Here is a 17,640-nt window from a genome sequence, read left to right on the forward strand (position 1 = left end):
CAAAGATGAACAGTTCTGTTTGTTTGTGCATCCATACCCTAGGATGTTGTACCCCTGAAAGATAATATAAAATGCTTAGTCATTTCTCTGTGTAAGGAATGAGCTAAAAAAAAAAAAAAAAGTCATTTACCAGCCTCCTTGCTCTACTTATGAGTCACACAGCAGAAGTCTAATTTTCTGTAGCTCTGCAGAATCATAATGTTAGCCGTGGTGGGGTTTCTCCCCATTTTGGCCCTCCTGCTCAGCAACAGATAAGAGAAAGAAGTCATCAGTACAAGGAGTTATTTGTTTTATTCATTAAGAACGGGAAGCCTTTCCTCTAAATTGAGCTAAAGCCTGCATTGGGGTGCCGCTTCTATGTTCTCCATATCACTGCAGTGCATTAGCAGTAATGACTTAATTTGTCTTTGACACCCCCCACCAGCATTTTGTTTTGCTCCATATGAGCTAAAAACCTTTTGGAACGCAAATAGAGTAAATGGGATGAAAACAAACAGAAGCACTATTTTTTTCAAGAGGTGGTAGATATTTGATTCTACAGGGAGTCAGTGCACTGCGTCAGGCCCTTGTATCTATTCTGCTGATCCAGTGACGAAGCATTGCTAAACAGTGATTTAAAAAAAATCTTTTTTTTTTTTTTTTTGTGAGAGAGATTGTCTTTTACAGCTCCTAAAATGTTGCTCAAGTGAGGAATGTTTTCAGCCAAACTGAGCAAGGCCTCACTTTTGTGGGCTAATGAAAGGTCAGGGCTATTCTCTGAATCAGTTGGGACAACAGCAGGACATCACAATTTGAGACCACTCAGTAATCACACAAATTACACTTCCCTCCTTTTTTTTTTTTTGTTTCTTTTTTTTTATGTGTGTGTCAGTGTTTACTAGCTACCAGGGTACATTTAGACACTTAAGGCAGTGTGTCCACACATGTTCCCATGCTGGGTGTGTTAGTATCTTGTTTGTGTAGGTGTGCGCAAGAGAGCATTCGCATTGTTTGTGTGTGTGTGCATGTTTTGAAAGTGCTCCTGCAATCATTGACACACATGGCCTTTTGTACTCTCAGGTGGATTAGTGTGCTGATTAGAGCCAGCTCTGCCATTTAGGCAGGTATTATTACCTTATACTTAGTATTCTAGACAGAAACCCAAATCTCACTCGTTCTGTCTCTCTTTTCTCTTTCAGTAGCTCAATCTCAGCACCCAGGAGAAGTCTTATTCCTGCCTCTTTAGCAGCCGCCAAAATCTCTTTTTAGGCTTTTTATCTGCGAATAAGCTTCTGTTTTAAATCCTTTTCCGTAGCTCTTGACAGTTCCTTTGTCTAAACCGAAAAACCACTTGATTCAAGGCCAAGAGGGCGCCGATACAGCATGAGCTTACAAGTTAACGCTTGGCAATTTGGCCATACTCTTTACTGTGCTTTACATACAAAGCAATGTCTGCCTGAGGGACAGCTAGTGTGGGTTGTTAAAGTATTCTGACCTTTTATTTTTTTTAAGTTTTGTTCACAATCAGAGTCATTGAGAATGTATACATATGTGAGCCGTGCATAGAGCAGTTTGAAATGTAAAAAAAAAAGTTCTGTCTGTAACTTTATTAAATGTGAAAAGTGAATCTACTGCAGTTCATCTAAACGAAGAGAACTTAAATTGGTATCAGACCTTTTGTCAGTGTTGTCATGTCTCATCTTCTTTTAGCTCTACAACACATGACTATTGATCTTTTCAGCACCACAGTTCATTCCTATTGATCTCTTCTGAACTATGATGAATGTCTTCCCTGCTTGAGGATGAAGTTAGAGCAGATGGCACCAAGAGGCTTAAATTTTTCACATTTATGTTTATGCAAGATGATTGAAGGGTTTGGTAAATGTAATGGTGATTGGTTAGCTATTCAGTTATGTGCAGTTTTGCACACATTTGTGTTATGGATAAGATTTTTCTTTCTGAATTCTTATTGTGCCCACCATTTGGTAGTCTGCTAATGATGATAGCTTATTACAGTTTGAGAGACTTTTATGCCAGTGCTGCCTCTTACAGCAGGTGGGTAGATTGCTCAGCTAAACATTAACCCAATAGGTATTGGCAAAAAAAAAAAAAAGTCAAATCTGTGGAAGGTAATCATTTTATGAATGACAGTTTTATAATGAAAGCATTTGTGTAAGTATTACTATTTTTTTCCACACGGAGTCCTTCACAGAAAGACATTTATATTGGTTGACATTACCCTCAATCAAACCTCACACAACACAAGCTATCTGTCACACTTTACAACCTCTCACAATTTGATTATAAATGTGCATAGCAGCCACTGAGGGCTGACAAGACAGATCTTCCTAGGTTGTATAAATGGTCTAGTAGCTAGGTTATATGGCTGTGTTTGAGGAGGTAATTTAGGTTGAGTGGTCCTGCTATGGGTTCATTTGCTATGGGTCACTGGGGGATTATGACCACTGGTCTGTACATTGTTGACAAGCGACCCTGTGGCCTTACAGGATTGCTTTCTGTTATTACAGAAGTCTTTACTGAGAGGATAAGCACAAACACACATACACAGAAATATGAAATATTTTGCACACACATAGGAAAAAAATTTATACTATAGGAAAAAAAAGGTCTTTGCAGACTTTATATTTACAAGCCTATTCACCACCTGCAACATAGCATTTATGGTGTGAACAGTAAACCCAATTATGACCTTAAAATGCATTTGCATTAGATTTTAATGAAGTCTGAGATGTGAGGCCAGAACTGTGTAGATGCACTACATCAAATCTGAACAGTAAAGAAAAATCACTCTATTCAGATGTTTCCTTTTGCCTAATTAGCCTTATCCAATCATTTTAATAAAGTGCTTAGAATCACATTTTCATGCATTCCTCTCCCTCAATGACTTTCTTCTCTGTGTCTGCAGAGTTCTCAGTTCTACAAGGTCACCTCCGAGAATTTCCACAAAGCTGCAGACCAAGTGAATGCCAAATTCAGGTAAGTGCATGCACAGTCAATCTAAGGTAGATAAATAACTTAAAATGGAATAAAACAAAACCAATAATTGATTGCGCACCATTCTATCTAAAGGTTTGTGTGGTAACACTCTACGAACATAGATTCCTCTTTGCAATGGACTGAGGTAATAAAAAAGCTAACTGCAGAATGAGGTGAGGCTGCAGCAAGATATCAGAGGACTTTTAGATTACAATTTCAGAGATGTCATTGAGAAATGCAAGTTAAGAGGAAACGTGGAAGTTAAGACAAGAATGGAAGGATCAAGAAAACCTTCTGATAAAACCACATATCCACTGGTCCCATATAACTGGAAGGTGAGATTTAACTACAAGAGTGGTGGTGCTTGATTTCACCTTGGGGTTTAATTGGCATCCTCATTAGAAAAGTCAGTGACTGAAATATGCACAGCGACACCTGGAGAGGTCAGACTCAAGTGGAGCTGTGTGTCCATTTGAAAACAAAGGAGATGTATTTGTTTATAAGAACCTTGAAATATTTGCACAGGTAAAGCTGAAATAACAGAGAAAGAAGCAGTGCATTAAATTTTAAGGAAAGGCTGTTTTTTTTTATCTGTTTGCTGGAGGGTTTGTATTTGTTTATTTCCATTTCAAAATATGTTATTTGCCAAAAAGTACCCCAACTCTTGCTCATAACTATATATCCCATACCAGCTGTTTTTTTTTTTTTTGTATAACTTGTATAACTTTTTTCAATGATTTATTCAATACAGCATTTTATTGTCTATGGTAGGTTTTTATTAGCAGTCTTTGTAGACTTTGTGTATGATCAAAACTGATGCATTCAAGAAAGATTAGAGGTCCATATGGAGCAGTGAACATGCAATTGAATTCTGCTTTTTTAACCTACATCTTTTAATCACAATAACATTAGCTTGGTCTAGTTGATGTTGATGTGGTTAACTGATAAGCCTGATTGCATGCTGACAGTAGTCAACAGGATTTGCTCTTTCCATATTTCAGTATTCTGATTTGTTTCATGTCTTCTTTTAAAAAGTACTTTAGACTTTACCTCAGATCAGGTATCCTGATTTTTCCAGAGGGGTCTCTTTTTATTATAAGAACATTACATAATATGAGTGCATATAAGGAGCATGTGTATTCCATACACTTAATCTTAATAATAGATAGAAGTTACAGCCACACCTAAAGGGACTGAGGTGGTAATATTAAACATCCAAGCTGTCATGGATGTAGCACAAATCCAGCACGTATATGTAACTCAAGAAGATGCAGAATCCCTTCCCATCCGTGATCCATCTGTCTTCTTAATAAGAGGCTATTATGCTCCATAGTAATGTTGCGAAAGTGGATGAGGAGCCTGTAGGAGGTGGGGCAAGATTGGGCCCTGGCTCTAGGCTCACCTCTAGGGAGGCTTGGTTGATTGTGTTAGGTTGTCATTAGCCAGCGCTAACACTGGGATCATTGTCTCCCTCTGAAATGCTGGAAACTGATTAGCCTAGCCCACCAGGGGTTTAGCACTAGACTCGTGGAAGCTGGAGCTGAGACTTCCCAAATCACATTAAAGAAAAAAAAATACACTGGAATAACATTAGTGCAAAATGGCAGCGCTAACTGCAAGCGAATGCTGGGCTAATGTGCGGGTAGTCATGTGCCACGGGGTCTTTGCACGGAAGACACTGATTGGTGGATTTGATTATAGGAGGTGCATTAGCAGGGTTGTGACTGGATTTCAGTAGAGGATAGTCAGAGGGTCTATGTCTGTATGTGTTTGTGTGTGTGTGTGTGTGTGTGTGTTAATGAAATGGCGGGAAGGTCTGGTGTTACAAGACAGGAGCAGGGATGCATTGAAGGGATCAGAGCAGAGGTTTAATTGGATTTAACAGGGAGTGTTTGGCCCATCCTTGTTTATGTGTGCAAGTTCATGCATCATGGTGTATGTTTGCATGCTTTCATATGACGAACAGCTTCTGTGAGCACAATGTGTGTGTCTTTCCTCAAAGCTTATGACAGACCCTGCAAAGATAAGATACTATCTGTGGCCTCTATTGAGTAATAAAAGGAAATTTTTTTTTTTTTTTGTCTCACTGAGGCTTTTGATTTCCTTGGAACTGAAAATGTCCCCTTGAGATAAAGAAAGAAAGGGAAAAAAAGAGCCAGCGCCTTATCCATACTTGGTAGAATTATCATTTGATATGTTAATGTGGGATTGTATAAAGTGTAGGAGCTGACATCTTGGGAGATGATGTCTTTATTTCCCCACTTTAGCTTATGTCAGTGCCACTGAGTATTAGGTCTTATATTAGACTGCAATTTATTGTAATAGAGGAGATGTGTGAAACCAGATGTTGATGACTGTCAAGGGTTATAACAGCTTAATGTATGCCTTTGGAAGAATTAATTAGGACTTTGGTTGGTTGGAGGTTACTTAGTGATTTGTGACACTGGGATTGGAACAAGACAGATAAATCAAGTTTTAATTCCAGGGTGGTGGGTAGGGGTGGGGGGGGGGGTGGCGGGGCACGGTTATGCAGCACCTGTCCATATGCAGATTATTTGGGTTTACTTTAATAAGTGGGAAATAATTACTTTGGTTTGAAACGGGATTGGTTTTACAAGTGATTTGTCCATGATCAGATATTATTGGCAGCAAAAAAAAAGAAAAAGAAAAAAAAGACTCAATTCAATTACACTGAGAATAAAATTTCATTCCCGTGTCTCCCTTTTAAATGTGAGCCAGAGTACAGATGTTCCATTCATTGCAGTGGTACACCGTGGTCATTTTCCTTGGCGGTGTTGAAAGAAATAAATTAAAGTGTGAGAGGTAGGTATTCAGGGTAGGGAATATAGTGTGTGTGCATTTGTGCAAATATGAAGTATATGTGTACTTGTTTGTGTATGCGCACGGTACAGCTGTTACCCGCTGTTCTCCTGCAGTATTCCCGCCAGAGAATTCTCTGAATGATGGAGCTCTCCCAACCGGAACGCTACTGCATCACTGTGACCTCATTACATCCACACACATACAATCACACACGCGCATACATCTGTATATAGAACGATGTGGGTATATCTGCATTTGGCAAAAAGAGCTTTGGAATTACCCTGAGTTTTTACTCATAAAAATGATCAGATATTTAAGTCGCGATTGTAGACAAATGTTCTTACTAAACTAATGCAACAAAGTGAACTTCACTGCCAACTTGGTGTCAAGAGCTCCAATCAACCAGATGTTGGCTCTTCACATTAAAGAGGTGTCACTCCCCATAAAGAAAGACATAAGAAGCCTGGTAACTGACAAACTCACCTCTTGTCAAGAATGATTGGTTTGTATAAACCATGTGTCAATCACAATCTGGAAAGGATCCTAGAAGAACCATATGAAGATGCAGACAGCTAGAAAGGCTGCAGCAGCGTCTGTGAGTGTTCACAATCCACTGTAGACCAGTTTGGAGTGGATGGCATGGTTATGTCACTGCGGTCTCATAGGCAGCTACAGGAAACCTGTGACTGATAATCTTGCTGCTAGAGATTCTACCCATTATTAATTTCAAGAATTCAATTGGTTTCCAGAATTCAAAAGTAACTTCAGTTGAATGTGTCTTTTGTCAGATTTAGTTTGAGAATATTTGTGTCTTATACAAGGATCAGACCATATTTTTGATAAATCAGATCAGATATCCTGCTAATTCTGAAGGGTTCAACATCTTTATTTATTTTTTGCAGCTGTACTTTCTGTCATTGTTTGACATATTATTATTTTTTTACACATAAAAGCAGAGCAATACTCATTCGCTTTTACATCACTTAAGAATTTTTTTTTTCCAGACCAGAAAAATATTGTCTGAGGCGAGTACGATCAAATACAGCTAAAAGGGTAAATTGGCCCCTTCAGTGTCTGAAATCATACATGAATCATGAGCTGCAGGGGATCAACATGGTCTCAAAAACCTAAGGCAAAAGATATTTGGTGTACATTTCTTCTGCATTAATACACAGTACATAATCCACAACAAGACAAATAATGTAATCGCACAGTATTTTAGAGACGCGCATGTACACATAGAGGATCAAAGCTTTTATTCACTTTCTCCTTGACACTGACTGCAGATAAGAGTTCCCAGCTGCCTGAAAGGTTGCTATCTTTCTCTGCTTCTGATTTATATGCTGCCACATTCACCACCAGTTGTTTATCAAAGTCTGATGCATTATCTCACTGTCCAGCTCTGAATGTGTGACCTTTACTGTGCTGCATGTATGTAACGGTTTCCGTATGTTAGGATTAATGCGTTTGGGACTACTCACATACACACGTGTGTGTGGGGACATCTGACTGGGAGAACATGTGCGTACTCTGTGTTTGTTGGCTAAAGTGATCCAACATAGGCTTTAGTTTCAAATGAAAGATGGCAGACATTGAGAAAAATGTTAGATGTGTGATTAAAGAATGGTGGCATGGCCCTAAGCCTCCTGTCAGAGCTAACCTTTGGCAGGGCTTTGAACTGCTGTGTTGAAGCTGGTCACTCTGTTTGTCCAGGGTCCCTGCAGAATTGAGATGGGCCCGGGGTATCACCAAATGGTGAATAGGTTGATCTGACATGGCTGTGTGTACTAAAGAACTAAGACAGCCGTTACTGATCTTCTCTGTCCCCCACCTGAAATCTCAAGATCTTGAACTCCTCTAAGTTTTCAACCTTGATGGTGGCATTTATCAAAGATCAGAAAAGGAAATGTATTTCCACTTTTTTTTTTTAATAGCAATGTGCATGTGTTGTCTAAGCCTGCCATTTTTATTTTTCCATATACAGTTTTCTATAGAAAAAAAAAAAATTAATTGTATTCTCCCACTTCCCTGCCACTCCTCTCCTCCCCAAGGCTACACACTCACTCCCTTTGTCTTTTATTTTTTAGCACTTTTGAATAAATCTTCTTTTTTTTTTTTTTAATTTAATCCAGTTGACAATAACAGCAGCTGCCGTCCTCACTTCGTCTTTCCACACACGCAAAGGTGGAATGAGGAGGAGTGAAGCAAAACTTGTTGAATGCAAATGACTCGCTGTTTTTCTGCACAACATCGATGTAGTCTACTGCCTCGGTCAAGAGAACGCACATGACAGCCCATCTTCTCCTCTGGGTAGTGTGGGAGAACACTGAACCCACTTATCCCTCTTTCAGCAACTTATTGCAAATGAAGACTTTTTCATCAGTGGAAAAACAGTCTTCATTTGATTTGTGTTAATTTTAAAATTTAGGCAATCTCCTCCTGTAATAGAGGTTATGGACGCATAACTGGGATGTTCCATGTGAACTAATGCAATCCAATCCAGTAGTCCTGCAGCAAGCCATTGCAGGACTATTACGTTGTGCCTTTGCTTTGTCTAACTGAAGAGAAGAAATCCAGGAGGTTTCCTGCAAAATTCACCCTGCCGCTTCAAAATGTAAATAAGATGCACAACCAGGTAGAGGCTTTCAATTTTCTCTGCAGTGCTTGTTTGTTTAAGGGAATAATACTGATGTCCCAAGATTAATTAAGCAATGATTTATTTATGTTTAATTGTGCTGAGTAGCACATTTTAATTACTAAAAACGACAGGAATCAATTTAGCAGACAAATAATTTCACAGTACTTTGGCTGTAGTCATAGATGTGTTTTTCTGTAAAGTAGTCTGTGAGGTAGGAGAGTTTTGACCTCTCTGTCAGGTAAGGGTGAACCACCATTCTGTAGCTAGGCAACCCGGGCGCAAGGACAAGATGGTGGTCAGCTGAGGAGACAGAAGTCAATAACTGCTTTAAAAGCTCTTCTTTGGGCCTTAAGAGCTTTGCTTTGCTGACTGTAAAAAGCACACACAATTTGAGAGACCTGTGTGGGCGCACGCCTGGACACACGATGCACGTACACACTTTTTAGTAGCTTGTTTAGTAACTCTGCTGGACTGAAAATGGTTGGCAAACCCACTCAAAACTTTTGTTGCTTTTCTGTATATTTTCATGTAGTTTAAGGCACACTGAGTTTAATGATGGAACAGATATTAACTGATATGCAGCATTTATATTATCATTTAATTTCATGGTGTCTTTGACATATATGAACATCTTATTTTATTTAATATTTTAATATATGTGTGTGTGTAAAACACTTTTTTTTTTGCTCAAGGGGAGAAACTAGTACCCTTCTAAAAGTGCGTATAGAGGGTCAGCGAGGATCCACATATCTCTACTTCTTCCTCAGACCCACTTATCCTTCTTTGTCTCCTTCAGTGCTCATTTAATGTAGGAACAGTGTTTTCTGTCTTCATTTAAATCTGTTTCACTTTCTCCCTCTTCGTTATTGTCTGCCTCCCTCACTCTCCAGTCTGTTATCCCTCACAGTTTTCTTGAATCTGCCTCAGTCTGTGTCCTTTCCTCTCTCTACTCATTCAATCTCTTATCCATGCTGATGGATTTCACTGCAGGGGGTCACTCAGGTCTGCTTTTAAAACGCAGCAAGAGTGAAATGTGTGTCATTTTTCTCCTTAACTGGATCATTTGTATTTATTTACTCCTCTTATTACTGACGCCTCCCTTAACTAGAGAGAACATGAGGGCTTTTTAAGGGGGAACCGGCACCCACCCTTTAACCCTATTAACCCCTGAGCGAATCCAAATGATGATAAATAGACAATGTGGTGATTGGGATTTCAGTCTGGTGGCAGCAGAGAGTAATCCATGCTGTCGATGTTTATTATAAGTAAGTAGTGTTTGGGCAAAAAAAAAAATGGGCTAGACATGTCGTAAGATGATTTCTGGCAACATGTAAAACCTAACAGAATTAGGCCATCAAAGACTTCTTCCTATTTGTGGTCAAGTGCTCTTTAATGATAACAGATTGGGTTTCAGGAGTTTGTTTTAATATTCAAATTGTCTTTTAAATTGAAGGACAGGAACTCCCCAGAATCAACAATAGCAGCTTGTTTGCGAAAATGATTTTTTTATTATTAAAAACCAGGCTAAATGCATTTTCAGCATGATGTCTTTGAGAAATGGCTTCAGAATTGTAATTTGTAGAAAATGGGAGATTCAGCAAAGGTTTTAAGTCACACTTGAACTGTGACTGTTACAGTTAATGGTATTTTAACCCCCAAATCAGCTGAGTGCCCCCAAGTAATCTTTTTATACACATTTATTGTTCATACAGTACCTGATTTTAACCAGATATTGTCAATTTCACAATATACTTTATTCAGGCAAAGATGTTTTAAGCTACTGTTTGATCATAAAGAACAGTGATTCAGAGTACCCATAGGGCTTAGTGAAAAGATTATCACAACTAATCTTTTGACAGTAAAATTGACAGTTTAATTAGAAAATTGAGTGGGTCTGAAGAGTGGAGCTGAAAAGTTAATAAAAACTAGTGGATAGGTAATGCATAAATTATTAAAAAAGTAGAGCCTGACCAATATAAGATTTTTAAGACCAGTACTGATGGTAATTTAAAAATCTGATATGTCAGCCAGTAATTATTTTTCTTTCAGACACCTGAAACATTAATAGATTTTCCCAACATTTGTTACGCGTAGTTGTTTATTTACTTATTTAGGCTCTGTCTGACTCTGCCAGATCAGCTGGTTGTTGTGTTTGAGTCGTTTCAAAGATATGTTTCCAACAGGGAAGTTGCAGAGTCCCCTCGGATGGAAAAAAACTATGCAACACCAGTGCTCATAACATGTTTGGAGGGTGTTTCTCCCGCCTCTTCTTTACTTTTTTAATTTTTGTTTATCAGCTGTTATAAATGCCAATACCAATATAACGGCTGATATCTTTGTCATGCTCTATTAAAAAAATAGTTAAATAAAATGTATTGCTTACAGTGGTGAATAATTACCGTATTTTTCGGACTATACGTCGCTCCGGAGTATAGGTCGCACCAGCCAAAAAATGCATAATAAAGAAGAAAAAAACATATATAGGTCGCACTGGACTATAAGTCGCACTTTTTTTTGGGGGGGGGGGGGGGGGGGGGATTCAGAAATTCCATCTTGAACGGCAATTTAAAATAATAATGGATTAAAGAACAGGACGAACACGGTTACGCCTACGTTATGCTAACGTAGCACATTCAGCTAAATGACGCACAACGAACACGTGTTCGGTATGTTAACGTAACATTAAGTTATTCAGATAACCATAGCATAAAGAACATACTAACAAGTTAACCAAACCATCAATCCATTGAATTCTTCATCCTCGGTGTCACTTCTAAACAATTCCGTACACTCCGTAGACGAAGCGCCGCTTCCTCTTCTGTGTCACGTTAGTCAGACTCGTCCTCAGCTGCAGTTCCAATTATTCCAGCCTTTCTGAATCCCAACAGGATGGTTTGTCACTGAAGCCCATGTTTTCTTGATCCATCCAATGACTTCCAGGAAAGTTGGGTGGCGCATTCTCCCAGTTGCCGTTAAGCTGTGCTCTCCATCCATCATCCACTGCGCCCACAGGTTACGCAAGACTGGCTTAAAGCTGCAGTTCACGGAGATGTCAAGTGGCTGGAGTATTTTGGTTCATGTGTTATAAATGTCACATATACGTCGCTCCGGAGTATAGGTCGCACCCCCAGCCAAACTATGAAAAAAAGTGCGACTTATACTCCGGAAAATACGGTAGCTCATTCCAAGCTGACCAAGCAGTTCGAATGGATGAAAAATTTTAAGAGTATTCATCTATTCATTCATTCATCCATTTTCTTCCGCTTATCCGGGGCCACTTGGCAGGGCAAGCAGCGCCTAAGCAACCACCACCTCCAGCTTATTCAGGGTGGTCTAGGAACACTGAGGCATTCCCAGACCAACCGAGAGCAATAATCTCTTCAGCGAGTCCTGGGTCTGTCTCGGGGCCTCCTTCTGGTAGGACATGCACGGAACACCTTAGCCAGGAAGCACCCATCCTAGTCAGATTCCCGAACCACCTCAGCTGACTCCTTTTGATGTGGAGGAGTAGCAGATCTACTCTGAGCCCCTCAAATGACAGCACCCTTCACCCCATCTGTAAGGGAGAGGCAGTCACCCTTTGGAGGAAGCTAATTTCCACCGCTTGTATCCACAGTCTCGTTCTTTTGGTCACTACCCAAAGCTCATGACCATAGGTGAGGGTAGGGGTGTAGATCGATCGGTAAATTGACAGCTTTGCTTTTATGCTCAGCTCTCTTCACCACAATGGACTTGTGCAGCGTCTGCACAAGGTTGAATTGCTGGGGATTGGTTGGTCCGCCCTTGGCTGCCGGCCGACACACACACACTGCACCTGACCCTATGGTGCCTCCTGCGTGCGGTGGGCCTACAGAAAAGCCAGCCCATGTCTGCTCTTCAGGCACTCTCCCCAGGCCCCGCCTGTTACCCTATCTTGGGCAGGGTAAACTGGTCCCTTGGTCTTCTTCTCTTAAGAGTTGTCTGAGTCACTCTTCATCTGGCCCTTCTCCTAGAACCAATTTGCCTTGGGGGACCCTACCTTCCGTGAGACACACAAACCCTTCCACCACGATAAGGTGGTGGTTTGCAGAGAAAAGTATCCAAGTTTGTATAATTAAATGTTGAATAAGAGTCAACATTTGAACACAAGATGTGGTGTTGATGACTTGAGGAGTACTTGACTCCATCTGACAACTCTGTGGGGTTGTGTCACTTGACAAATCTTTTTTGTATTCTGAGAAACGGATTTTGTAATTACTCTTTCTGCCACTGACTGATTAGTACAACTGTGCTTCACTACTTTCTGTTCATTTTTTGCCCAGTTTCTGCTATTATCATTACTCAAGCAGTGGTGCATTGCCTTTTGTCCACTGTCATTCTAAATGTAGCATGTTATAGGGAGAAAGTTGTGATTTTATTGCTGTTAAAGAGAAAACTTTCACAGCAATCTTCTGTAGTCATTTTGTGAAACCAGCATTTCTATTAGCAGGGGAGCATTTAATGCCATCAGCAAGAGTTAAGCAGCATCTCCTTCAGTCCTGCCTCCACTGGCAGTCTGTATCCCTGCACATCCCTTTGAGCTTTTTTCCTAGTTTTTCTTCAGAGTTCTAATGTTTCTGAAATTATGACAGATGATCGTACCTGTTTCCACACGTGTCTCACACTTTGTTCAGCTATTGAAGCATGCTCTATTGGTAACTGAGATCTATGAATGTCATTTTAGTGCATGGCTCTGCAATTTAACAACAGATGGTAGTCATGGTCAATATATGTTAGTTTGAAAAATGGACTGATTCTGTTCCTTGAACCGTCTATTGGCTTTACCCATGCATATTGTATGAAAATCCAGACATTGATCTCCATACGTCCCCCAGCTTCCAGTCAATATGTTCTTTGCAGAATGTAGACTCAGCCGTAAAACCATCAGAATATGCCCCCTCCATGTAAATGTGCTGACACGTGGAGGGCGAGCTGTGAAAGAGGGGATTATAATAAAATGATACAGGCGCACCTTGAAAGGGGAGACAGACAGTGAGAGTGGGCATGTGATCTGCTCTGCTTTGTTACATGTTAAGTGGGACACATTGAGTCTCATATTATTTTAGTATTTCAGCATTTTTTCTCTTTTATAGAAAAACTTTATAAGTGTGTATCAAGAGATTCCTCCGCTTTCATTATTTCCCCATAGATATCAGTCTTTGTATTTTGTTTCTGTCCAGTGTCATACAGCTAAGAAACTGTAATATAACATCTTAACTGGTTTCACTACTCCCTTTCATTCTTGCTTCTATCAGTGGATCAACACAATAGGGACTTGGATTGTATGTGTGTATGTTGGGGGCTGGGGTGAATAAGGAGTTGTTATGGAGACCTTTACTGCTACTGATGGCATGAGTCAAGACCCCTGTATGACTGTTTAGATTTACTGTCTCTGGGGTACAGGAGTGCATACTGAGAGTCACACACAGAGTGCAAATAATAGCCATCTGCATTTGGCTAGATATCCCATAGAAACCTGGAGATTGAGAAGGAGAATAAAGGAGGGAGACATGAAAACATGATATACTGTAGGCAGTGAAAATTATAGCTGAGAGGCTCCAGCCCCCCACCCCCAAACAGGATAAGTGGAAGAGTATGGATGGATGGATGGATGGATGGATGAAAAAGGGAGAATGAGAGAGAGTAGAAGACTGTGGGACCTTTATTGGCAGTTTTGTTTAGTGTCTGTAGACATTTCTGCTACAGCCTTAGCTCTTTTGAATAACTGACATAAGTTGTACATCTGTCAGTGGTGAGTCATGTTGTGATGGCCAAATGGTAAAGTTAACCAGGTTAACTATGAGGGCTAATACACCTAGATCAGTGGGTACCAAATGGTGGATGTTTGTGTATGCCCGCTGACCCCACTCTGTGATTTTATGTGGCCTAACACTTCGTTGCTGTGTTGCTGTCGGTCCACTTTGTTATAATACCACTAACAGCTGACTGTAGAATATTTAGTAGCAAGGAAATTTCATGACTGGACTTGTTGCACAGGTGGCATCTTATCACGGTACCACACAGAAATTCACTGAGTTCCTGAGAGCGACACATTCTTTCACAAATGTTTGTAGAAGCAGTCTGCATGTCTGCGTGCTCGATTTTATACACCTGTGGCCATGGAAGTGATTAAAACACCTGAATTCAATGATTTGGATGGGTGTGTGAATACTTTTGGCAATATATATAGTGTAGGTAGATATCAGAAAAGTCAGGAAATTACTGCCCAATACATCGAGTACTGAATCCTCTTAACTGATCCAAATGCATCACAGCATGTTAACCAAAACAAAAATTATACATTCAGAGCAGGGATGAAAAAAATACCCACATGCCTCCGGCCTTCAACCCCTTTTTCATTTCCATTCCATCACTTAAAAACAATTTAAAAAAATGTTTTGCTTTGGGTATTTGATACAGTGTCCTTGTTTATAAATGCTTTGCTCCTCAGGTTACATGGGAACTGGATGAGTCATAGTTGTTTTTGACCGTTTTTGTATGAAAACCCTGACATTCCCACAGTGGAGGAATTTACTGTGTATCCACTTTGCAGCATTTAGCTCCTGATACTTTAAAAACTATCTATGTATGATTTTGACATGAACATTAAACTTGATTTAATGCAGATATGTTGTGAGGAATTTTGTGCAAATTGCATTTAAATGCAAGCTGCAAAAATCAGCTCGCCTGTATCTGTTAATGGAAACTTGTGCATTTCCATAACAAGGCAGAAAAATCTGTTGATAATATGAGGCCAATAACTGAAAAACAGAAGGCTTGTCTTTTCTCTTAGGTTTTCAAAATTACTTCTAGTGAATAAAGAAAATAGCGCTATACTGATTACTGTGAAAATGTAGGAATTACCTAGGGGACTTGGTTTTATAAAATTTGAAGCCTAAATAAACATAAATCAAATAATGAAAAAACTTTTCCCCCAAATTTATTAGAAGGAAAAAAATCAAAATATCACACTGACATAAGTATTCAGACACTTTACTCAGTACGGTACTTAAACGCCTTTGATAGTCATCACAGCTTTGAGTCGTCTTGGGTATGATACGAAAAAGCTTTGCACACCTGGATTTGGAGATAATCTGCCATTCTTCTGTGCAGATCTTCTCAAGCTCTGTCATGTTGGATGCAGATTGTGGGTGGACAGCCAATTTTTGGGTCTTTCCAGGGAGTTCGAATAGGTTCAAATCAGGGCTGTAATTGGGCCAAGTGGATTTGTGCACAGGATCATTGTCCCATTAAAAGGTAAACCTTTGACCCAGTCTGAGGCTTTAGTCACTCCCAAGTTGATTTCCATTAGGTTTATTTTTGTACTTTCCTCTTTTCAGCTTAGTGCTGAAAAATACCCACTCACCATGATACTAGCTCCTTCGTGCTTTGCTTTTGGGATAGCACCAGGCAGGTGATTAGCGTGGCTGTTTTTCCAACAGATATGAAATTTTTTTTTTTTTTTGCTCTTTTTTCTGAACTCCAGCAGGCATTCATCTGTCTTTTATGGAGTACAGGCTTCTGATATGCTGGTCTGCCATATAGCCCAGACTGGTGGAGTGCTCCAATGATGGTTGTGCTCCTGGAAGTTCCTTCTAGAGTCCCATCTATCCAATGAATCTCTGGAGCTTCAGCCAGAGTGACATTTCTTGGTGGGTTCTTGATCTCTCTTACTAAGGCCCCTCTCCACAGATTTCTCAGTTTGGTTGGGGAACTTGCTCAAGGAAGAGTCCATGGTATTTCAGACTTATTCCTTTGAGGAATCATGGAGGAGGACTGGTCTTAGGAGCTTTCAGTGCAGTAGCAAATCTACCCCTGAGCTCTGCAGGCATTTCCTTCAACCCTATAGCTTGAATTGTGCCTTTCAATCATAACCACTTAACTGAATTTACTACAGGTGGGCTCCAATCAAGGTGCAGAAATATCTTGAAGATAATCAAGAAAAATTGGAGGTATCTTAGCTATATTTCAAGTGCCATAATAAAAGGTCTGAGTACTTTCAAAGTGATATTTCTTCTTATCAGTTCTGTTTTAATTTCATCATTATGGGTATTGAGTGCAGATTTAGGAGGGGAAAAAGTGAATTTAATTATTTTTAGTGTAGGACTGACCCTGTATCAAAAAGGCAAACGAGTGAGTATTTTCTTGGTCTACTTTATGCTCTATTGCTATGCCAAAAAAGGGGGCTTCTTATATACAAAAAAGAGTAGTGGTTATGGTTTATAGCACATTCATGGTATGACATGTTTGCTGATTTTGCATCTGCTCACCTTGCTGCATAGCACTACAGCAGTTATACATTCCTAAATGACATGAGGGCATTTAATTTAAAATTGAAGAGGAGGGAGGAGAGGCTTTAGTCTCTCCTTATAGGCTCTGTGTGGTTAGCAGCAGGAACTTAATGTTAATCTTAATGATAGATGATAGAGGATGCAGCGTGCTGCCACAGAGTGTGTGTGACAGTGTTATTGTCTCTATGATTAACTCAACCACTGTCTCAGTCCCTTCCTCTCAGAGAGAATCAGAGAGCAAGCAAAATAGACATACCACTGTTTAGTTTCTCATCAAAAAATGCTCTTCTCCTATATCCTCCCTCCTTTCCTGTCGTCCTTTCTCTGTCTCTCTCTCAGAGGCCATTACTGGTGATAAACACTGTGGTTTGTATCAGCAGGATGCACCTGGCATTAAAGTGAATGCTTAAGAAAGTAATTAGTGGGTGTATGTGGCTGCTCTAGTCCCTGTAGATGCCCATAGGCGGTGTAATAAATGAGCGCCAGGATCCATAGGAATAGGATGGCAGCGATTTCTGCTAGCACTGCTGTCATCGTTCAATACCCTGACGCAGAGCAATGGCCTTGTCATGCCTGCTAGCAAATGACTGAATTTCTCCCTGATGGATCCGCAAATGCTGAAGCTTCTCTGCACCCAACAGTTTAATGTTCCAGTCTGCACTAAAAGTGGTAAATGTTATGTATCTTTGTGTTAAACAAAAAAGTTGTCTTTCAATTTGGGAAATATTAACTTTATCGCAGATGCGGCGGTGAAAAGATCAGTGCCACTTATATAACTGCATGCTAGATATATTAAGTATAACTAGCCGCAGGTGAGCTTGGCTTAGTGCAGAGGCTGAAAATGGGTTGAGCCACATCCTGGAAAGCCACGGTCAGTCGAGATGCACTGGCTCA

General features: G+C 40.0%; 1 protein-coding gene across 3 annotated transcripts in view; it reads left to right on the forward strand.

The window, feature by feature from the left end:
- The window catches only part of chchd3a (coiled-coil-helix-coiled-coil-helix domain containing 3a), a 74,866-nt gene that overhangs the window by 50,001 nt on the left and 7,225 nt on the right, over window positions 1–17,640 (forward strand). For all 3 annotated transcript variants that reach the window (XM_030719687.1, XM_030719688.1, XM_030719689.1), the window contains one exon: window positions 2,906–2,976. In XM_030719687.1, coding sequence (XP_030575547.1) covers window positions 2,906–2,976 — 71 coding nt within the window. The remainder of the gene's footprint in view (window positions 1–2,905; window positions 2,977–17,640) is intronic.

This window comes from Archocentrus centrarchus, chromosome 23 (genome assembly GCF_007364275.1).
Source record: "Archocentrus centrarchus isolate MPI-CPG fArcCen1 chromosome 23, fArcCen1, whole genome shotgun sequence".
In the NCBI taxonomy this organism is placed as follows: Eukaryota; Metazoa; Chordata; class Actinopteri; order Cichliformes; family Cichlidae; genus Archocentrus; species Archocentrus centrarchus.